Below are 23994 nucleotides of genomic sequence, written 5' to 3'. Positions count from 1 at the left end.
TACACACACACACACACAGTTATACACACACACACACAGTTTATACACACTCTCAAACAGCTTCTTAAGTACTGTAACGTCGCTCTGTAACACACACACAGTTTAAATATATATATATATATATATATATATATATATATATATATATATATATATATATATATATATATACACACACACACACTGCATACATAAACGTATAAAACAGATGTGATTATAGATGTAGATGATTTTGGATCTGATGTTGTACTGAAATGTCTCGTGTTTCTCCTCAGTTTCTCCTCACACTGTGTGTGTGACAGACGTGTGTGTGTGAAAGCGTTCGGGGCCGAATACTTTTCAGGTCACAGTATTTTTAAAACAATACCTTGTCAGACCTCTTCAGGCTGTTTTCTGACTCCACCCAGGATTTCTGGAAAATCACAGACAGGATTAGTAATGGCACACCATACTCAACCAGTTTATGTTCAACTCTGTGTGTGTGTGTGTGTGTGTGTGTGTGTGTGTGTGAGTGTGAGTGTGAGTCCTCACCCTGAAAGCATCCATCAAATCAGGTTGATCTAGAACTTCAGAGAATGTGGCTAGAACTGGACTGCAGATCAGATCTAGAAAAGATTCAGCATTAGGACGTGACACTGAACACACCACACACTGCACGTCCACCACTGACATTCATTCATGGTTTTATCACTGATTTATCCTGGTCAGGGTCACGGTGGGTCTGATTCACTGGGTGAGAGGTAGGAAACACCTCAGACAGGTCACCAATCCATCACAACACCCCCCCCCCCCACACACACACACAGGGAAAGTGTGTGTTTATTATCTCCAGTTATCCTGACTGCATGTTTTAAACTGTGGGTAGAAACCCACACAGACATGGGGGAGAACATGCAAACTTTACAGAGAAAGGACTAGGAATCGAACCCAGGTGTGTCTGAAAACCAAGCGCACTCTCGACACAGAGCATTTCCCATCATCCTACACTCCTGAGAAGAGGGCATGTCTAAATTCTTAGATCCCTTACAATGCTCTTATCAAAATCCTGTCTACTGAGGCAGCTGATCAGGTAGGTGTAGGGAGCAGGGCGGGGCACTCCCATATACATTGAAATCAAGTGATGGAACCTCAGTGCTGAGCAGGATGGAAATCACCCCACAGACCTTAAACATCCATACCTGCGTTCTGCATGGTGACCCTGTCCAGCAGGAGCGTATCAGCCAGAAGCTGCCTGTACAGAACCAGCAGGTGAAGCAGGGACAGGCAGCCGACCATGGTGTCAGGAAGCAAGCTGAGGAACACATGAGGAACACACAAGGAACTCATGATAAACACACGAGGAACACACAAACACTTGAGGAACACACGAGGAACTTATTAGGAACTCATGCGGAACACATGACGAACACACGAGAAACTCACAAGGAACTTATGAGGAACACATGAGGAACACATGAGGAACACACAAGGAAAACACGAGGAACACACAAGGAACACACAAGGAACACATGAGGAACACACAAGGAAAACACGAGGAACACACACACATGAGGAACACACAAGGAACACACTAGGAACTCATAATGAACTCATGAACACACAAGAAACTTATGATGACCACATGAGGAACACACGAGGAACTTATGATGAACTCATAATGAATTCAAGAGGAACACACAAGGAACTAATGAGGAACACACTAGGAACACACAAGGAACACACAAGGTATTCATGAGGAACACATGAGGAACACACGAGGTACTCACAAGGAACACATGAGGAACTCATAATCAACTTATGAGGAAAACCTGAGGAACTTATGAGGAACTCATGAGGAACACACAAGGAACTCATGAGGAACACATGATCAATCTACGGACAAGTCTGATTATCTGGGATGAGTGAAGGGAGGTAGGGATTTGGCGGTAGAAATAAGGACCTGTGTTTTGAGTTCTGATCTCCTGATACACGTGGTGAATCTGGCACTCAGGTTCTGTGTTCCATATTCCACATTTGCATTTTTCTCTCAGATCTGGAACGTCGTACCTGTTGCTGCGCCGCCACACCCACACCAGCGATGGTGCTAATTTGTAAAATAGCGACTGAGTGTGAAGGGGAAATAGCTTGTTTACACCCAGCTGCTGTAAGAACGTTGCCAGTTTTATACCAGCTCATTAAACTTTCACCTGAAGAACGATGAGGTTCACTGTGACTCACGGACCGGAGGAACCACACAGACCAACCTAATAACCAGCAATTATCGTCCAGATCCTCCCTTTGTTTACTAATGTTCCTCTAATATCTCTGCTTATATAAGTGTTATATATACCATCGACATCAACTACACCTACACCCACATCAACTACATCATCTACATCAACTACACCTACATCTACATCAACTACATCATCTACATCAACTACGTCTACATCTACATCAGCTACATCTACATCAACTACGTCTACATCAACTATACCTACACCTACATCTACATCAACTACACCTACATCAACTATACCTACACCTACATCTACATCTACTACACCTACATCAACTACACCTACATCAACTACATCATCTACATCAACTACACCTACATCAACTATACCTACACCTACACCTACATCAACTATACCTACATCTACATCAACTATACCTACACCTACATCTACATCAACTACACCTACATCAACTACACCTACATCAACTACATCATCTACATCAACTACACCTACATCAACTATACCTACACCTACATCAGCTACATCTACATCAACTATACCTACACCTACATCTACTACACCTACATCAACTATACCTACACCTACATCTACATCTACTACACCTACATCAACTACACCTACATCAACTACACCTACATCAACTATACCTACACCTACACCTACATCAACTATACCTACATCTACATCAACTATACCTACACCTACATCTACATCAACTACACCTACATCAACTACATCATCTACATCAACTACATCTACATCAACTACGGCTACATCTACTACACCTACATCTACATCAGCTACATCTACATCAACTACGTCTACATCAACTATACCTACACCTACATCTACATCAACTACACCTACATCAACTATACCTACACCTACATCTACATCTACTACACCTACATCAACTATACCTACATCAACTATACCTACACCTACATCTACATCTACTACACCTACATCAACTATACCTACACCTACATCTACATCAACTACGTCTACATCAACTATACCTACACCTACATCTACATCAACTACACCTACATCAACTATACCTACACCTACATCTACATCTACTACACCTACATCAACTATACCTACATCAACTATACCTACACCTACATCTACATCTACTACACCTACATCAACTATACCTACACCTACATCTACATCAACTACACCTACATCAACTATACCTACATCTACATCAACTATACCTACACCTACATCTACATCAACTACACCTACATCAACTATACCTACACCTACATCTACATCAACTACACCTACATCTACATCTACTATACCTACACCTACATCTACATCAACTACACCTACATCAACTATACCTACACCTACATCTACATCAACTACACCTACATCTACTACACCTACATCAACTATACCTACACCTACATCTACATCAACTACACCTACATCAACTATACCTACACCTACATCTACATCAACTACACCTACATCTACATCTACTACACCTACATCAACTATACCTACACCTACATCTACATCAACTACACCTACATCAACTATACCTACACCTACATCTACATCAACTACACCTACATCTACATCAACTATACCTACATCTACATCAACTACACCTACATCAACTATACCTACACCTACATCAACTACACCTACATCTACATCAACTATACCTACATCTACATCTACATCAACTACACCTACATCAACTATACCTACACCTACATCAACTACACCTACATCTACATCAACTACACCTACATCTACATCAACTACATCTACATCAACTATACCTACACCTACATCAACTACACCTACATCTACATCAACTATACCTACATCTACATCTACATCAACTACACCTACATCAACTACATCATCTACATCAACTACATCTACATCAACTATACCTACACCTACATCTACATCAACTACACCTACATCTACATCAACTATACCTACACCTACATCTACATCAACTACATCTACATCTACATCAACTATACCTACATCTACATCAACTACATCTACATCTACATCAACTATACCTACATCTACATCAACTACATCTACATCAACTATACCTACATCTACTACATCTACATTTACATTAACTCCATCTATAACAACTCCATCAATATAAACCTACACTAATCATTTGCAGTGGTGTTGCTGATAGTGGTTGCCAGGTTCTAGATTTTCACTCCTAATTGAGTTACACTGTAGGCGCAGATTCAGGTTTGATTTTAGTTTTATTGAGTCTGATCTCTTATTTTTATTAGAAGTCTGTGTTTGTGTGGGTGTGTATGAGTGAAACATGCTTTATTATTTTTGACATGGTACCTGAGCTGGTCTCTGACGCGTGTGTTTGGAGATCTGAGCTTGATGATGAGTTTGGGCAGTTTCCTGGACATCAGCATCTGCTGGAGAACACCGGTGGACGTACCTGAGGAGAGAAGATTCGAATCTTGATGTGGAAATATGACAGGTCAGAATTCAGCGGTAAATCATGCTACCCCACTACCGCTGAGATCCAGGGTTCGAATCTCTGTGGTGCTATCAGTCAGTCGGGTGTCTACACAGCCGTGATTGGTTATGGCTGCAGGAAGGGGAGGGTGACCAAACAGCCTAGTTACTGGGAGGTGCACGGAGCAGTTGAAAACCACCCCAAGTGTGTGTGTGTGTGTGTGTGTGTGTGTGTTACCTCGTCTAGTTGTGCCATCAATATCAGTTTCTCCTTCATATGGAGTCCCTCCATGTATAGTGAGCTCCTGTGTTCTACACACACACACACACACACACACACACACACACACACACACACACACTATAAGTTGTAGTAGCGGCCCTGGATCATCCACTGCCAGGGCCAAACTGTGAATCTCTAAAAAGCTGTTTTATTTACTGCACTGTGTTCTGTATTCTATTCTAAATTCCCAACAATCCTGTTGCACCTGCTACATTTATATTATAGAAATACACACACTGCTGTGTCATCACCATGTTAGAGTGCCTGCAGTGCTAAGAATGAGCCACCCAAATAATATCTGGTCACTGGGGGTCCTATACGGGTCTCTTTTTCATTGCTGAATTAGGGAAAGTGTACAGAGCAACAGCTGGCCTACAGTCAGTAATTGTATACCCACAAATAATCAATACGTGTATAGAACAGACAGGTGTTCCTAATAAAGTGCTTAGTGAGTTTACGTATTTTATTTAGTCACCCAAACAATCCCTCCACTGATCCGTGTGTGTGTGTGTGTGTGTGTACCTCGGTGGTATGAGCACTCCATTCTCATCAAACAGTTTAAGGAAGGCCCAACCACAGCTCAGATCTCCCCTCTCTCCTGTGGACTAACACAGATCCCACAGTCAGAGATCAGACACCTCATCAAAGCTGGTTACGCACTGTGTGGCCGAAAGTATATGGACACCTCATTTTCCAAATATGGCCTGATCTTTGCGGCTATAACAGCCTCCACTCTTCTGGGAAGGCTTTCAATTGAAAAAGAAAGAACTGTCGTTCCAGTTCATCCTAAATGTGTTTAAACGGCTCTGTGCAAGGCAGTACTTTAACCACTGAGCTAAAGTACTGGACTAGTAATCAGAAGGTTGCTGGTTTAAGCCCCACTGCTGGGCCCCTGAGCAAGGCCCTTAACCCTCAATTGCTCGAATCATGTTTAGTCATAATTGTAAGTCACTTTGGATAAAAGTTGGAACAGGTAAGAGCCTTCCCCAAACCAAAACATTTTATACACCTTAATAATTAGTTATTAATTAATATTTAGTAGGGGTGTCCGGATACTTTTGGCCGTACTGTGTGATTATAACTGTGGGACAGGAGTTACGTTTCTGATGTAGGTGACGCCGAGCTCGAACAGGACGCCCAGATCAGCAGAATCGGAATCACAGCGGAAAAAACAATCTCCATCCAGCAGAGACGGCAGCAACCCACTCATCTAAACAGAGAGGTGAGACGAGTGTTAAACACACACACACACACACACTCACACACTCACACACAGAAAACTAACTGTACATGGTTTTGTCATTACAAAGACATTTCACTCAACAATATTTAATATCTGCAATCCAGTTACATAATGCTGAGGAATGTGTGTGTGTGTGTGTGTGTGTGTGTGTGTGTGTGTACCCGAGGTGAGAAGCTCCATGTTTTTGGGTTGGTTGGACTGTACGTGGCTCTCACTGTGTGTATGTTACTCAAAACCTGCAGAAGAAACACACAGAAATAAAATGTCATCATTAAATATAAAAATATAAATATATAAATTAGTTTATAAAGCAGGAAAATCTTTAATAAAATAAAAAAAATTAATAAAATTAATAAAAATATATTATAACATTTAAATGCATTTAGATGTTTTAGTGATTTGCACTTTGTGAAATTGAATACTGGGTTCAGTCCAGCGTAAACATGAGAACGATGCAGCTGAGTGATCAGAGTTTAAACATTTACGTCTAAACACACACACACTGATAACAGCCTGCTCATGAATATTCAATTTCAATTCAATGTTTAGTGTCTGTGTAGTGTGTGTATGTATTAAGCACATGTGCATAGTGTGTGTATAAAGCATGTGTGTATAGTGTGTGAGTTTGTACAAAGCACATGTGTGTAGTGTGTGTGTTTGTGTATAAAGCGTGTGTATGTGTGTGTATAAAGAACACGTGTGTATGTGTGTATAAAGCACACGTGTGTAGTGTATCTGTGTATACAGCGCACATGTGTAGTGTGTGTGTGTGTGCGTATAAAGCACACGTGTGTAGTGTATTTGTGTATACAGCGCACGTGTGTAGTGTATTTGTGTATAGAGCGCACGTGTGTAGTGTGTGTATGTGTGTGTATAAAGCACACGTGTGTAGTGTATTTGTGTATACAGCGCACGTGTGTAGTGTATTTGTGTATACAGCGCACGTGTGTAGTGTGTGTATGTGTATACAGCCCACGTGTGTAGTGTATTTGTGTATACAGTGAGTGTGTGTATGTGTGTATAAAGCACACGTGTGTAGTGTGTGTATGTGTGTATACGGCGCACGTGTGTAGTGTGTGTGTGTGTATAAAGCACACGTGTGTAGTGTATTTGTGTATACAGCGCACGTGTGTAGTGTATGTGTGTGTATAAAGCACACGTGTGTAGTGTGTGTGTGTGTATAAAGCACACGTGTGTAGTGTATTTGTGTATACAGCGCACGTGTGTAGTGTATGTGTGTGTATAAAGCACACGTGTGTAGTGTATTTGTGTATACAGCGCACGTGTGTAGTGTATGTGTGTGTATAAAGCACACGTGTGTAGTGTATTTGTGTATACAGCGCACGTGTGTAGTGTGTGATTGTGTATGTACAAAGCACGTGTGTATAGTGTGTGTATGTGTGTGTATAAAGCACACGTGTGTGTGTATGTGTGTATACAGCGCACGTGTATAGTGTGTGTATGTGTGTGTATAAAGCATGTGTGTGTAGTGTGTGAGTGTGTATGTACATAGCACGTGTGTATAGTGTGTGTGTATAAAGCATGTGTGTGTTGTGTGTTGTGTGTTTAAAGCACACGTGTAGCGTGTGTGTGTAGGGGTGTATAAAGCACATGTGTGTGTAGTGTGTGTGTGTATATAAAGCATGTGTGTATAGTGTGTGTGTATAAAGCATGTGTGTGTTGTGTGTTGTGTGTGTGTGTGTGTTTAAAGCACACGTGTAGCGTGTGTGTGTAGGGGTGTATAAAGCACATGTGTGTGTAGTGTGTGTGTGTGTGTATATAAAGCAAGTGTGTATAGTGTGTGTGTATAAAGCATCTGTGTGTTGCGTGTGTGGGTATAAAGCACACGTGTAGTATATGTGTGTGTGTGTAGAAAGCGCACATATAGTGTGTGTATAAAGCATGTGTATGTAGTGTGTATGTGTGTGTATAAAGCACGTGTGTGTGTGTGTGTGTGTGTGTGTGTATAAAGCATGTGTGTGTAGTGTGTGAGTGTGTATGTACATAGCACGTGTGTATAGTGTGTGTGTATAAAGCATGTGTGTGTTGTGTGTTGTGTGTTGTGTGTGTGTGTGTGTGTGTTTAAAGCACACGTGTAGCGTGTGTGTGTAGGGGTGTATAAAGCACATGTGTGTGTAGTGTGTGTGTGTGTGTGTATAAAGCATATGTATGTAGTGTGTGTGTGTATATAAAGCATGTGTAGTTAGTGTGTGTGTACAAAGCAAGTGTGTATAGTGTGTATGAATAAAGCATCTGTGTTGCGTGTGTGGGTATAAAGCACACGTGGAGTATATGTGTGTGTGTAGAAAGCGCACATATAGTGTGTGTATAAAGCATGTGTATGTAGTGTGTATGTGTGTGTATAAAGCATGTGTGTGTGTGTGTGTGTGTGTGTGTGTGTATGAAGTGTGTGTTTTTGCTACCTGAGTTCCGTTAAAGGCACAAAACCGGACGTGGCGGCTCAGGACCCGCAGCCCCACGCCTGGAGGCGGGATCATTCTACAGCTCCAAAGAGTCACGGTCAGACACACTCGAGATGGACGAGGGTAAACCTAAACACACACACACACACACACCCACAAACGTGGGTAAGTCACCAGTCTACCTATAAACTCACCTCTAATTGCACTGTAGGCTCCATAAACCAGCAGGAATGTGTAAATGTGTTTGTGTGTGTGTGTGTGTGTGTGTGTGTGTGTGTGTGTGTGTGTGTGTGAGTGTGTTACCTTGCCTGTATCTGGGTTCAGCTGGAGGTCTTTAAAGCACAGCTCTGATTGGCTGAGTCTGGGTTGGATGTAATGACTGGCTCTGTAGGACGAGCCTGCATGTGACACACAAAGACCATAAAATACGACCAGCAAATGATCCAGATTCTGGATATCAGAGCTCTGAGGACAGAAAGACAAGTAATACTCATCCGATATTTACATTTACATTTTTAGCATTTAGCAGACGCTTTTATCCAAAGCGACTTACAGTACTGTGAGAGTACACTGTATAAGCAATTGAGGGTTAAGGGCCTTGCTCAGGGACCCAACAGTGGCAACTTGGTGGTGGTGGGGCTTGAATCGGCAACCTTCTGTTTACTAGTCCAGTACCTTCACCACTGAGCTATCACTGCCCTCAGACCGTCAAGGGCCTGTTTACATCTTTCAGTACCACGTCATTCATGTAAATTTTGCCCCATGTGACCTGATATATAATATAATACGATTATATTTTTATCATTTTGGGTGATCTGGTGGCGGAGCTGTCTGATACTCTGGCCCAAATTGAGACTTGTGTCCCAGTCAGGTGCTTTAGAGACACAACTGGCCATTTCTGCACAAGCAGTGGAGGAATACAAAGAATCTAGCGGGATCCTCTATACACCGATCAGCCATAACATTAAAACCACCTCCTTGTTTCTACACTCACTGTCCATTTTATCAGCTCCACTTACCATATAGAAGCACTTTGTAGTTCTACAATTACTGACTGTAGTCCATCTGTTTCTCTGCATGCTTTGTTACCCACCACAGGACCACCACAGAGCAGGTATTATTTAGGTGGTGGATGATTCTCAGCACTGCAGTGACACTGACATGGTGGTGGTGTGTTAGTGTGTGTTGTGCTGGTATGAGTGGATCAGACACAGCGGCGCTGCTGGAGTTTTTAAACACCTCACTGCTGTCACTGCTGGACTGAGAATCGTCCACCGACCAAAAATATCCAGCCGACAGCGCCCCGTGGGCAGCGTCCTGTGCCCACCGATGAAGGTCTAGAAGATGACCGACTCAAACAGCAGCAATAGATGAGCGATCGTCTCTGACTTTACATCTACAAGGTGGACCGACTAGGTAGGAGTGTCTAATAGAGTGGACAGTGAGTGGACACGGTGTTTAAAAACTCCAGCAGCGCTGCTGTGTCTGATCCACTCATACCAGCACAACACACACTAACACACCACCACCATGTCAGAGTCACTGCAGTGCTGAGAATGATCCACCACCTAAATAATACCTGCTCTGTGGGGGGTCCTGTGGGGGTCCTGACCATTGAAGAACAGGGTGAAAGGGGGTAACAAAGCATGTAGAGAAACAGATGGACTACAGTCAGTAATTGTAGAACTACAAAGTGCTTCTATATGGTAAGTGGAGCTGATAAAATGGACAGTGAATGTAGAAACAAGGAGGTGGTTTTAATGTTATGGCTGATCTGTGTATATGTTGGGCTCTTTGTGTGAATCCGGACCGTGACCACTTCCTCAGAATTAGTACACCTCAGCAACTAAACAAACTGAACTTCAATGACCAGAAGGATGTGGGGTCAGATCCCAAAGCTTCTACATTCCACGTTCTTTTATGTCTGTCCTGGAGGCCCAGCACCTTGCAGAACCCTTTTTTGGGTGAATTTTTTGCAACGGTGTTGTTCCACTTTTATAAATTATCGTTTGGTTCATATTTGGGGCCACACCTGGAGCCTCGGTGGCGAGATGTGACCCGCCCCATTACAGAAACATTGATTAAATTGTCTTCCAGGTTAAAAAATGTGCTCTGCAGAGCGGTGGGTCTTCAGGACTAGAAATGAAAACACTTGATCTGTTGCACTGAAGCTGTGAGGATAGAAAAGCTCGAGTGGTCACCACTGACCTTCTCCTAGGAGTTTGGATAAAGTGGAGGGTCTGAAGCCTGGAGGAATCGCTCCCATGGCTGAGAGCACGTCTGTAGCATCAACCTGCAGAGAAAACCAGGGTGGTTACGTCCCAAACCGCACTCAACACAAAAGTAATCATCCCTTTCGGTATTATCTAACACCCAATTCTGTCTGATACATTTATATTACAGTGTAATGACATCCTGATCCATACCAAGAAGTTCAAACATTCCCTTAAAGCAGGGGTGTCAAACTCATTTTCACCGAAGGCCACATCTGCATTATGGTGGCCCTCAAAGGGCCGATTGTACCGTATCCTGCTGTGATTGAGCTGCCTTTTAAGTCTTGGACAATTTGTTGTTTTTCTTAGAGGATAAATTCTGTGTTTGGTGTCAAAACGTCAAATTTATCCTGTATATTTATAACGTATATCTACATTTATATTGTCCTCCTTTACCACAGACACGCCTCATAACACAAGAGACGCGCCGCTTTCTCTTCCTGAAGCACGAACTCGTTTTCACTTTCACATCTTTCATTAAATTTCCTCCTTCTGCTTCAATTTTCTCTTCTCGTACATTTTGGGATTATTTGTAAATATTTCTCAATATCACGCTGATGTAGAAACGCTGCCATCCAGTGGCGGGATGCGAGATAAAGTCACAACATCGACATGCATTGTGGGAGATGAAGTTTATGTAGGATTTTACTGCATATTTTAAGACGATCGTATTGGACAGATGTGGCCTAGAAGACCTATCATCCTGACGCTGGACAGTTGTGGCCTAGTGGTTAAGGTATTGGACTAGTAATCCAAAGGTTGCTGGTTCAAGCCCCACCACTGCCAGGTTTCCACTGTTGGGCCCTTGAGCAAGGCCCTTAACCCTCAATTGCTTAGCCAGTATACTGTCACAGTACTGTAGGGTCCGCTTAATGCTGAAAATGTAAATGTGATAACCTTTTATTATTGTAAACAAAGAAGACGTGTCTGCAGTCGTAGCCTAGCAGTTAAGGTGCTGGACTGGTAATCAGAAGGTTGCTGGTTTAAGCCCCACCACTACCACTGCCAGGTTGTCACTGTTGGGCCAACCAAGACCCTTACACGCGGTACACGTTCAGAAGTGTAGATTCCAATCGGAATCGCTAAAATACAAACGCCAACCAACCCAACCCTTGGACTAGCGCTGTCCCTGTTCTGTCCACTTTCTCCGTTGCGGCTGTGGATGTTTTTGTCTTTCATTCGTTACACTTATTTTGGCCACCTCTTTATCTCCCTGTTACCCTTTTTTGGGTGAATTTTTCACAACGGTGCTGTTCCACTTTGATTAATCATCCTGACGTTGGGTTCACTTTGAGTTCTTGCAGGTTCTGGGCCACACCTGGAGCCTCGGTGGGGGTCTGTGACCCGCCCGGTTACAGAAACATTCATTATATTGTCTTTGTTTTGCTTTTAATAAAATACAGGTCAAATTTGCAAAATTACTGTTTCTATATACAGACAGACACCCAGATATATAGTGTAGAATAAAGTACCAGGAGATGATGATAAAAAGCAGTGTACTGGTGTGTGATGTACCTCATTAATTGCTTTTCGGATCGTATCCCAGTTGGATGAAGTGCTGCACAGGGGACAGAAACAAAAATCACACCACAATTCAGGAGCATTTTTTTTAGAACACCACTGTTATACCATAAACTGTGTGTGATCGGCGCCATCTAGTGAACAGCACAGGCATTACCTTGGTTTCTCATCAGGAGTTTCATGTTCATCCTCCTGCTCTTCATCACTCTCCTCCTCATCCTCGCTCTCCTCCTCCAGCTCTTGTGGAGAGATTTTCTGAATTGATTTTAAAAGCTGTGTGTTAGAGAAGCCCGTGTTGGGTTTTTTCATGACGTGCTAGATTCAGATGTAAACACAAACAAACCTTCAGGTAGTTTTGGGGCACGAAACCTTTGTTTCCCTGTGAGTCCTGGGCGAGCCACCAGCCGTCATCGTTCTTCTGAAGAACTTTCAGAACTGCTCCTTTCTACAGAGACACAGAACGCATGCAGGTCAATCAACTAAATACTAAAACCTTCCTAGTGCAGATGGATGGAGGAGAGGAGGGAGGCATGGATAGTCCTGAATGGATAGATCTAGATGGATGGATGGATAAAATGATGAACAGGTGGATGGGTAAATAGATAGATGGATAGTAGTGAATAGATTTGGATAGATGAATAGATGGATGGATGGATGGATGGATGGATGGATGGATGAAGGAAGAATTGATGGACGGATGAATGTATGGATGGGTAAATAGATATGTGGATAGTAGTGAATGGATAGATCTAGGTGGATGAATTGATGGATGGATGGATGGATGGGTAGATGGATGGGTGGATGGACGGGTAGATGGATGGATATGTAAATAGATAGATTTGGATGGATGGATGAAGGAATGAATGGAGGACCGATAGATAGATAGATAGATAGATAGATAGATAGATAGATAGATAGATAGATAGATAGATAGATAGATAGATAGATAGATAGACAGACAGACAGACAGACAGATGATAGATAGATAGACAGATAGATAGACAGATAGATAGACAGACAGACAGACAGACAGACAGACAGACAGATAGATAGACAGACAGACAGACAGACAGATAGATGATAGATAGATAGATAGATAGATAGATAGATAGATAGATAGAGAGAGAGAGAGAGAGAGAGAGAGAGAGAGAGAGAGAGAGAGAGAGAGAGAGAGAGAGATAGAGAGAGATTTGATTTTGATTTTTAAAATTACATTTTATTACAAATTGCAATTTTTATAAATTACTTTTTAAAAACAATCTTCACACAGGATACCAATGCAATACCTACATTATAAAGTAAAGTGCAATTCATTCTCACTCAAAATACACAATGCATCCCCACAACACCATATGTCTTCAAATTTTTCAAAGTCATGCATCAGTTTATAAAAACGATATTCTATTAGAATCCTTGATTTGACCAATACATAGAATACACCCACTACTTCATGTCCATTTTGTTCGTCAATCTTGTTTTTTCTACTACTATAAATACTCATTTTCGCTATACCTAAAATGAAGTTCAGTAGTTTACAAACATTTTGTCTACGCTGAAGATATTTAAAACCAATAATAAAAATCTCCAGTGTAAAATCTTCATTAAAACACTTGAACAGGCGTTGTAAAATCAGAAACAGTGGTTTCAGTCTTTCGCAGTATGCAAAAGCGTGAAAGATTGTTTCCCTTTGGCCACAGAAAGGACAATCTTGACTAACTTCTGGATTTAACACTGAGACAAAGGCGTTCACGGCTACAGCTCCATGCAGAATTCTCCATTGCAAATCCCCTGTTTTTTTAGCCACAGGTGGTTTGTAGAGTGATCTCCATTCTGGTCTTTTGTCTTCTGTGAGTTTTAGGACAGTTCTCCACGGTGTGTCCACCTTGTTGTTTAGAGTTCTTTTATTTAAGATTTTTACACACACTCGATATAATTGTTTCCCACCAACACAATCTAAGTGCATGGGTGTTATGTCCTTGGAATTTAGAAAACAGCCTGTAGCTTCTCCAAATTCCGGAGATAGTACGATTTTAGGAAACTCATCTTTTTCATTAGAATTGAGTTCACCTATATAATGTTGTTTAATCATCTTTGTTTCTTCTTCTGTGAGAACAGCTCGCCATTTCTGTAGAATTTTTCCAGTCATTCGGTTAGATTTTATTCCTAGTGCCTTTGCTGTTTTATCCACATTGTTGAAATCTGGTCCAGCCAAGTCACAGATGTTTTTCAATGTCACAGTCTTTGAGTTAATAAGGATTTTCTTGAGCGCAGGAAAACCGCAAGCTGTAATGTCCAAGTGTGCCCCGCAGACTAACGGCTCCTGCAAAAGCCAGTATAGGGAACTTGTTAGTCTTTCTCTTTGTGTGTTAAAAAATCCCCAGATTTTAAAAAGACTTTGATAAAAGGTTGGTAGCTTAGAGAAGTCCACTTCACGTGGTGCCATTAGGAAGAGGCCTTTATCTAGTCCAACTCCTCCTAAGCTTTTCAGAATTTTGCAGCTTATGGTTCTCCATGCAACGTCTCTGGGCCCATTTAAAAGTCTCTGTACAAATTGTACTCTGAAGGTGGCAACCCTGCTCTGCAAGTGTATCAGGCCTTGTCCACCTTCTTCTTTGTGTAGGAAAAGGATTGACTGTGTAGTCCAATGTAAATTGTCCCAGAAAAAGTTGACCAACATAGCTTGTAACTTACTTAGAAGATCTGGGGGTGGGTTTACACAGGCTAGTCGGTGCCAGAGGGACGATGCCACCAGATTGTTAATGATGAGTGTTCGTCCTCTGTATGACATTTTAGGTAGCAGCCATTTCCATTGTTCAAGTCGGTTTTTTACTCCTTGAAGTGTTCCTTCCCAGTTTTTTCGGGTGTTTGTTTCATTTCCAAGATAAACTCCAAGGTATTTAAGTCCATCTCTCTTCCATTTTAGTCCATCTGGGAGCTTTGGCTCTCCCTCTGTCCACTGACCAAACAGGAAGGCATCGCTTTTGGACCAGTTTACTCTTGCTGATGAAATGGTTTCAAAATTTCTTAGTAATTCTACTGTTTCTTGTATATCTCTCTCATCATTAACAAAAATGACTACATCATCAGCATATGCTGATAATCTGGGATTAGTAGCACAATCAGATATTATCAATCCTTTTAGCGTAGATCTCAACTTTTGTAGGAGAGGTTCTATGGCAATTGAATACAACATTCCAGAGAGAGAGCATCCTTGTCTTACTCCTCTTTGTATTTTAAAAGGAGCACTTAAGTCCCCATTAATCTTTAAAGTACTCTCTATGTTGTTATATAAGGTCCTGATTTTATGAATAAACCCCTCGGTAAAACCAAAAGCTGTTAGTACATCCCATAGATATTTGTGTTCTACCCTGTCAAAAGCCTTCTCTTGATCAAGTGAGATCATACCCACCTTTAACCCTAGGCGTTCTGACATTTCTGCAATATCCCTGACTAGAGAAATATTGTCAAATATGGATCTTCTAGGAACACAATAAGTCTGGTCTGGGTGAATAATTTCATTTATTATTTGGCGCAGTCTATTAGCTAGTACTTTAGACAATAATTTGTAGTCACTACACAGGAGTGATACGGGTCTCCAGTTTTTAATGTCGGTTAAATCTCCTTTTTTGGGGAGTAGAGTCAGTACTGCTCTACGACAACTCACCGGTAGACTTCCTGTTTTTAAACTATCATTAAGTACTGTTAAAAGATCATCTCCTACCTCTGACCAAAAAGTCTTGTAAAATTCTACTGGAATTCCGTCTAGCCCTGGTGCTTTTCCACTTTCCGTGTTTTTAAGGGCTCTTTCCAACTCTTCCATTGTTAAATCAGCATCCAGTTCTGCCAAGGATTCTCTTGATACCTGAGGTAGGTTATTTAAAAAGACATTGTGAATAAAACGTTCATCGTTAATATCACTCCTGTATAGATCCTTATAAAAACGTACTGCTCTACTTCGAATTTCAGTGGGGTCTGATAACATATTTCCAGATTCTGCTCGCAACGAATGAATAAATCTTTTTTGTCCATTCTTTTTTTCTAAACTGAAAAAAAATTTTGATGGTGCGTCCATTTGATCTATATGTTGGAAACGAGACCGGACTAGTGCGCCTTGCACTTTGGTTCCCAGAAGTTCTGCTAAAACTCCTTTTTTTAATATTAGTTTTTCTGTGTGTTCATTATTCTTAGTGTTATAAGCTAGATTTTCCATGTTTACTATTTCTTTTTCCAGGGTTTCTATTACTCCAATTCTTTCTCTTGTTGTGTTTTGTGTGTACTGCTTGCATAATTGTTGTATTTGAACTTTTCCTATTTCCCACCACTGTTGTATCGAATTGAAAGATGTTTTTAAAGTTCTGAAATTATTCCAGAAAAAAGTAAAAAAGATTTTAAATTGTTTATCCTGTGTTAAATTTGTATTGAAGTGCCAATATGCACTTTTTGGTTTTACAGAATTCAAATAAATTACACACTGTACTAAACTATGATCTGAAAAACACACAGGAGTAATGGAACATTTTAGAAAGATGTTAAGTTGATGTTTGAAACTATAGAATCTATCAAGTCTTGCTAAAGAGAATAATTTTTCATGAGCATGAGCCCAAGTGTATTGTCTTTGTTCGCCATTTAAGTTTCTCCAAACATCACTTAGATTGTGAGTTTTGATACACTGAATGAGTCTTTTTCGAGATAACATATGGGGTTCAATGTGATTTCTGTCTATGTTGTGTTCTGTGCAGTTAAAATCTCCTCCCAATAGTAATATTTCTTCACTATTACAATGTAAATTTTTAGACAGTGTGTCTAGAAACCTTAATCTTTCTAACGCGTTTGTTGGTGAATATACACAGATTAAAATGAACACGTAATTTTCAAAAAGGGCTTTGACTTTAAGTATTCGCCCTTTTAGAACTTCCTCAACTTCATAGGACACTGGAATGAAATGTTTGGCAAATAATATTGCAACACCTCCACTAACTGAGGTGTTATGACTCATTAGAGATAGACCATCCCACTCAATGGTCCAATCAGCAGCGTTTTTTGAATCGCTATGTGTTTCTTGTAAGAAAACTATATCTGAGCGTTTTAATTTTAATAGCTCGAAGAGTTCTGCCCTCTTTATTCTGTCCCTTGCACCATTGAGGTTTAAGGAAGCGATATGAATCTCACCCATGAATATAAATAAAAATGTATATATACACCCAACATCAGTCATCATTCTAGACACTGTCTTCTTTGTCATTTCTAATCAATTTTCTTTTAGCTGCTGTTAATACTTTCTTAAGACGAAAAACTTCTGTGTTTTCAAAAGCACCCTTGCTCATGAACCATTTTGCTTTCTCAACAAACTTTGATAAGTCTGGGAAATATTCTTCGGTTTTTACACCTCTCACATTTTTAGTTAGTTTCAAAAACTGTTTGATCTCTTCAACATCATAATTTTTCTGACTCTCACTATGGGAACTCTCTAATATGCTTGAGTCTGAGTAGTCATCTTCGCTGCTCATTTCATCAGTGTCTCTATCTATTTTTTTGGCCTGAATTTTTACTTCATTACTACTAGCTCTTCTTTTAACTGGTGTTTTAAACACAGATTCTTCTGTTTCCACTGTTTCGTCGTTCTTATTTTTAGCTTTATTGTCAAAATCAGTATTTATTACCGCATCTACTGTGTCTTTTTTTTTATTAGTTTGATCTGGGAATTCAGAACCTCCAGCACTCGGTTCTGTCATTTGTTCTTGAGTTGACTTAGCCTCATCTGGGTTAGTTGTCATTGTGTCTTCACCGACAGTATCAGTTAGGTGGCATTCTTCTACAATATTATTTTCCCCTCTGTCTATCTGTGTATTTTCTTTTTCTCCAGTATTGGAGATGGGTTGTTTTTCAGTGTTATCTGGCCCATTATCTGAACTGTCTTTCTTTTGTGGGCATGCACGAATGAGATGCCCAGGTTTTCCACACCCAAGGCACTTCATTATGTCAGTAGAAGCAAAGATTGTGTAGTCAAACCCATCAACATGAAAATTAAAGGACAGGTTCAACTCCATGCTACTGTCATTTGGTATTATATATACACTGCGTCTAAACGAGACTACATGTTTCAGTAGGGGGGATTTACTTCCAATCGAGATTTTCTTTACGGGGGAAATTATTTTACCATAACGAGATAAAATCCCTAACAGCTGCTCATCTTTAATAAAAGGTGGTACGTTTGATAGGGTTACTCGTTTTGCCGGTGTAGATAGGGGAAAAACACTGATATGTAAGTCTCCTATGACTATACCGTTCTCAACTAGTTTATTCGCTTTTTCAACGGTGTTTAGAAAAATAACCATTGCGCTATTCATTCTGGACGCTGATAAAATACTATTATGTCCAACTACTTCTCCGACCGCTAAGCTGCATTCTTCTACACTCACAGCCGAGCCCACTTTAACAGCGTGACGCCGGGTGAGAAAACCGAGATCACCCCCACCTGCCTCCATTGTGCACAAGCCGGCACCTGGCCGGAGGGCAGGTGGATTCTGTAAACAAAGCGTAACCTATACCAAACAACTAAGTTCCTCAGTAGCACTATTAGCTAAATATTATAATAACAAATCAATTACTTACAATCAGTCAGTAGAAAAGAAGATAGAAAAAATTAGAATGCAAAAACTTGGCACAAACGCCACAGCTCACACACGCTCAACACACGCTCCGCCCACTCGCTCCCAGCATGCACTCAGAGAGAGATAGAGAGAGAGAGAGAGAGATAGATAGACAGATAGACAGATAGATAGACAGATAGATAGATAGATAGATAGATAGATAGATAGATAGATAGATAGATAGATAGATAGATAGATAGATAGACAGACAGACAGACAGACAGACAGATAGATAGATAGATAGATGATAGATGGATGGATGGATGGATGGATTAATGGATGGATGGAGGAATTGATGGATGGAGGAATTGATGGATGGATGGATGTGTAAATAGATATATGGATAGTAGTGAATGAATAGATTTGGATGGATGGATGAAGGAATGAATGGAGAACCGATAGATAGATAGATAGATAGATAGATAGACAGACAGACAGACAGACAGACAGACAGACAGACAGACAGACAGACAGATAGATAGATAGACAGACAGACAGACAGACAGACAGACAGACAGACAGACAGACAGATAGATAGATAGATGATGGATGGATTAATGGATGGATGGATGGATGGATGGAGGAATTGATGGATGGATGGATGTGTAAATAGATATATGGATAGTAGTGAATGAATAGATTTGGATGGATGGATGGGTAAATAGATGGATAATAGTGAATGGATGGATGGGTGGATGGATGCGCAGGTGGAGTATATTCAAAGAATGGATGGATTGATAATAGTAAATGGACAGATTTGGATGTATAGAACTGGATGGATGAAATGATGGAAGTGGGACAGTGAGCAGCTAAAATGTTAAATGGGTGAATGGAGGTTTGGATATGGAGATAAAGATCAGGTGGAGCATATTCAAAGACTAGATGGGTGAATGGGTGGGTGGATGGATGGACAGACGAATGAGGAGATCGTGATGGTGGCTGAAGAATCACCAGGACTGTAAGATCTCCCTCTTCCTCTCCGGTGAAAGCACCGAGAGCTACGTATGATGGAGAACGCGTCTCGGTGGTGGATGTCACTCTGTCTGTAACTTTATCATCATCAGCATCCTGCGTATCATCCTCCTCCTCCTCACTGACATCCTCTTCACTGTCCTCCTCTGCCCCAGTCGAGCTAACAGAGAGAGGAACGAAAACCACCTCCATCACTACCGGTAACTTCAACACACTCAGACTCAACATACGGATACCGTCGTTGGTTACATCTATAACATCAAATCTGTAGATTATAAATAGAAACTCACGAGCAGTTTATTAGGAACACCTGTGTTGAATGTTCATTGGTTCATTGGTTAGTTGACCATTTTGTGAGCTACACCTACCACGTAGATGCACTGTGTAATTATACAATTACTAACTGTAGTCACCGCCGTACCCATTCATCAATAGTAAGGGGCCTCACAGGACCCCCACTAGACGGGGGTGGACTAGATGTTTTGTGGGAGGAGGACCAGTCTAAGCACATGTAATAAGATGATAATGACATGGTAGTGTGTGCTGTTTTGGTGTAGCAGGTGCAGCAGTGTTGGGATTTTTTACACCACAAAAAAGACTAGAGGAAGCAGTGCTAACTGGGTATGTGTTCCGAGGCCCTGCCACGCACCCGGTGATTCCAGGGAGAGCGGACCCACTGCAGCCCTGACCAGAACAATGTGGTGGTAAACCGTCTTTAAGACAGTATGAAGTGTGTACTTGTCCTGAGGCTGGAGCTGCCGAGTCAGGGTGTTCAGTCGCTCCTGTAAAACCTGGAGTCGCTCCTCTTCCTCTCGCTTCTGCCGATCGTAGTTTCCTACAGGAGCCGATTCGTCTGCCTGGAGAGGAACAGAGAGCAAACGGTCCATAATCGCTCAGCATCCATCAGATGACAGAGCCATAATTCATAAATTAAGAATAATTCATCGTATGAATCATAATCCAGAGAGATTTTACTTTGGTCAGCTTCCTGAGCCGAGTCAGCGTCTCCGTTACTGCCCGTTCCAGATCTGAACATCTGCAGAGATCAAATTAGCACTTAATTAATTGGTATCAGTCATAATTAATAACGACGGACCAAAAAAAAACTCTCAGTACCTCTGTAACGTTTCTGTTCTGTCTGAAACCTCCATCCTGTTCAGGTCCTGCACCAGAGCATCGACCTGCAAGTCATCATGAGGCCAATACACCAATCAACTTTCACTGTCCATTTTATCAGCTCCACTTACCATATAGAAGCACTTTGTAGTTCTACAATTACTGACTGTAGTCCATCTGTTTCTCTACATGCTTAGTTACCCCCTTTCATGCTGTTCTTCAATGGTCAGGACCACCACAGAGCAGGTATTATTTAGGTGGTGGATGATTCTCAGCACTGCAGTGACACTGACATGGTGGTGGTGTGTTAGTGTGTGTTGTGCTGGTATGAGTGGATCAGACACAGCAGCGCTGCTGGAGTTTTTAAACACCTCACTGTCATTGCTGGACTGAGAATAGTCCACCAACCAAGAATATCCAGCCGACAGCGCCCCGTGGGCAGCGTCCTGTGACCACTGATGAAGGTCTAGAAGATGACCGACTCGAACAGCAGCAATAGATGAGCGATCGTCTCTGACTTTACATCTACAAGGTGGACCGACTAGGTAGGAGTGTCTAATAGAGTGGACAGTGAGTGGACACGGTGTTTAAAAACTCCAGCAGCGCTGCTGTGTCTGATCCACTCATACCAGCACAACACACACTAACACACCACCACCATGTCAGTGTCACTGCAGTGCTGAGAATCATCCACCACCTAAATAATACCTGCTCTGTGGTGGTCCTGTGGGGGTCCTGACCATTGAAGAACAGCATGAAAGGAGCTAACAAAGCATGTAGAGAAACAGATGGACTACAGTCAGTAATTGTAGAACTACAAAGTGCTTCTATATGGTAAGTGGAGCTGATAAAAATGGACAGTGAGTGTACGCAAACTAGCCTTATTTATACAGGCATAAAGAGACAAAATATTATAGACAGCAATGAGGACAAAGTTTTAGTTTATTATAGAACTTCTACACTTTAAAATGAATCACAAAGAAGAAGCTTGACAGAAAGAGAAGAGTTGCTAAAATTCAACTTCAACTGTAACTAGCAAATCAATATTGTTAGCAATTAGCGAACAAGCTAACAGCTAACTGCAGCTAACCTTTCTCTTCAGTTCATCTGTTTCTCTCTGCACCGTCTGAAGGGCTCCTTTCTTTTTCGGTGCCATCGTATTGCACTATTAAATTATATTATTATTTTATTATTATTACTTCAGTAGCGTAATTCTAATGTAAATAAATATAGCTTAGCATCTTCAAGCACCGCTCGGACGCTATATGGTTGCTAAGATACTTCAGCGATGGTAAAGCTAGAGCCAGAACACAGAGGCTGTGTCCCAAATCACATATTACTCCCTACACCCTACAAAATGTACTGTGGGTAGTCCACTTAAATTAGGGTACAAACTTTAGCTAGTCATTACTAACCTCACAAATACATTATGTGCATCATGTCAATCAAAAATACACCATAATATGCTTATAAGTACAAGTTTTATAAGAACTTAAACTACCTAGCTAGGGGACTATGTTGTAACAAGGACGCGGTTTAGGACACGAAGCATCTTCTGGCCACTGTATGGGAGTGACTTTCATGGGTTATGATTCTAAATAATAGTTTAATAATCAGCTCTATAGTAATAGTTTAAAACAAACGTAAAAATAAACTAAAATATAGCTTTATTTGTGAAGGTATTTAGTCTCTCACTTCGTCTGACTTTTACTTGTTTGCTGTGATTACATTCTGGTATTAGAATAACAAGCAAATGAAGCATCCTTTTATTTTTACATGCACATAAACATATGTACAGTATAATAAACTCTTTTCCTTTTATATTCCAGTTTGTTTGGATGCTGGGGTCAGGGCACAGGGTCACTCATAAAGGCCACGTCTGTAACCAAGAGGGTTTAGGGCAGGGTTGCCCAGTACGCCAATGGCACAGTGCACGCTGGTAGATCGCCCCTTATTCAAACAGGTCAACGTGATCGACAAGAAGTTTGGCCACTGTTTCTTTAATTTGCGGTTTGTTACCAAAGCTACGCCTCATCCCGCCTAAAGCACTGCTAATCTAGAAAGTTTTCATTCATCAGTATCCAGTTTGAACAATTTTTGCATTTTTTTCCTTTGTAACAGTGGGTAGCACTGTCACCTCACAGCGAGAAGGTCCTGGGTTCGATCTCCAGGCGTGGCGGTCCGGGTCCTTTCTGTGTGGAGTTTGCTTGTTCTCCTCGTGTCCGCGTGGGTTTCCTTCGGGTGCTCCGGTTTCCTCCCACAGTAAAAAGACGTGCAAGTGAGGTGAACTGGAGATACAAAATTGTTCATGACTGTGTTCGATATAACCTTATAAACTGATGAATCTTGTGTAATGAGTAACTACCGTTCCTGTCATGAATGTAACCAAAGTGTAAAACATGATGTTAAAATCCTAATAAACAAACAAACAAACCTGTTGATTGGTATGGTTACATACTGGTATTAGAAGATTATGAAGCATACCTATATTATCATACCAGTATAATAAACTCTTTACCTCTTATATTCCAGCTGTTTGGATGCTGGGGTCAAAGCACAGGGTCACTCATAATAGGCCATGTCTGTAACCAAAAGGGTTTAGGTCCTTACTCAAGGGCCAGGATTCAAACCCTCAGCCTTTAGATTGTTCAGAGCCCTAAGAGCCACTTTTACAATGCTGTCCTTCTTGTATAATTAACATTAATAGTTTAATTGTAAATTACTGTCATTTAAAGACAAACATGGGTGGTTCAATTCCCAGCCGGGTCCTTTCTGTTTGGGGTTTGTATGTT

General features: G+C 41.1%; 1 protein-coding gene across 2 annotated transcripts in view; it reads right to left on the bottom strand.

Moving 5' to 3' along the window:
* The window catches only part of nphp1 (nephronophthisis 1), a 26080-nt gene extending 3591 nt beyond the window's left edge, over positions 1 to 22489 (bottom strand). Inside the window, exons 1-19 of one of the 2 annotated variants that reach the window (XM_063007390.1) lie at positions 22293 to 22489; positions 21203 to 21267; positions 21062 to 21122; positions 20825 to 20943; positions 20066 to 20246; positions 12808 to 12909; positions 12622 to 12719; positions 12459 to 12501; positions 10879 to 10963; positions 8974 to 9068; positions 8671 to 8799; positions 6409 to 6483; positions 6104 to 6214; positions 5527 to 5609; positions 4960 to 5033; positions 4599 to 4701; positions 1179 to 1291; positions 532 to 605; positions 368 to 412 (exon numbers count right to left, since the gene is read on the bottom strand). In XM_063007390.1, the coding sequence (XP_062863460.1) occupies positions 368 to 412; positions 532 to 605; positions 1179 to 1291; positions 4599 to 4701; positions 4960 to 5033; positions 5527 to 5609; positions 6104 to 6214; positions 6409 to 6483; positions 8671 to 8799; positions 8974 to 9068; positions 10879 to 10963; positions 12459 to 12501; positions 12622 to 12719; positions 12808 to 12909; positions 20066 to 20246; positions 20825 to 20943; positions 21062 to 21122; positions 21203 to 21267; positions 22293 to 22358 (1722 nt within the window). In that variant the 5' untranslated portion in view covers positions 22359 to 22489. The remainder of the gene's footprint in view (positions 1 to 367; positions 413 to 531; positions 606 to 1178; positions 1292 to 4598; positions 4702 to 4959; positions 5034 to 5526; positions 5610 to 6103; positions 6215 to 6408; positions 6484 to 8670; positions 8800 to 8973; positions 9069 to 10878; positions 10964 to 12458; positions 12502 to 12621; positions 12720 to 12807; positions 12910 to 20065; positions 20247 to 20824; positions 20944 to 21061; positions 21123 to 21202; positions 21268 to 22292) is intronic. The other variant, XM_063007389.1, reaches the window with a different exon arrangement.
* Between the last annotated feature and the right edge of the window lie 1505 nt (positions 22490 to 23994).

Source organism: Trichomycterus rosablanca, chromosome 13 (genome assembly GCF_030014385.1).
Source record: "Trichomycterus rosablanca isolate fTriRos1 chromosome 13, fTriRos1.hap1, whole genome shotgun sequence".
Taxonomy (NCBI): Eukaryota; Metazoa; Chordata; class Actinopteri; order Siluriformes; family Trichomycteridae; genus Trichomycterus; species Trichomycterus rosablanca.
The sequence above is the reverse complement of the archived record's forward strand: the minus strand, read 5'-3'. Positions and strand labels throughout refer to the sequence as shown.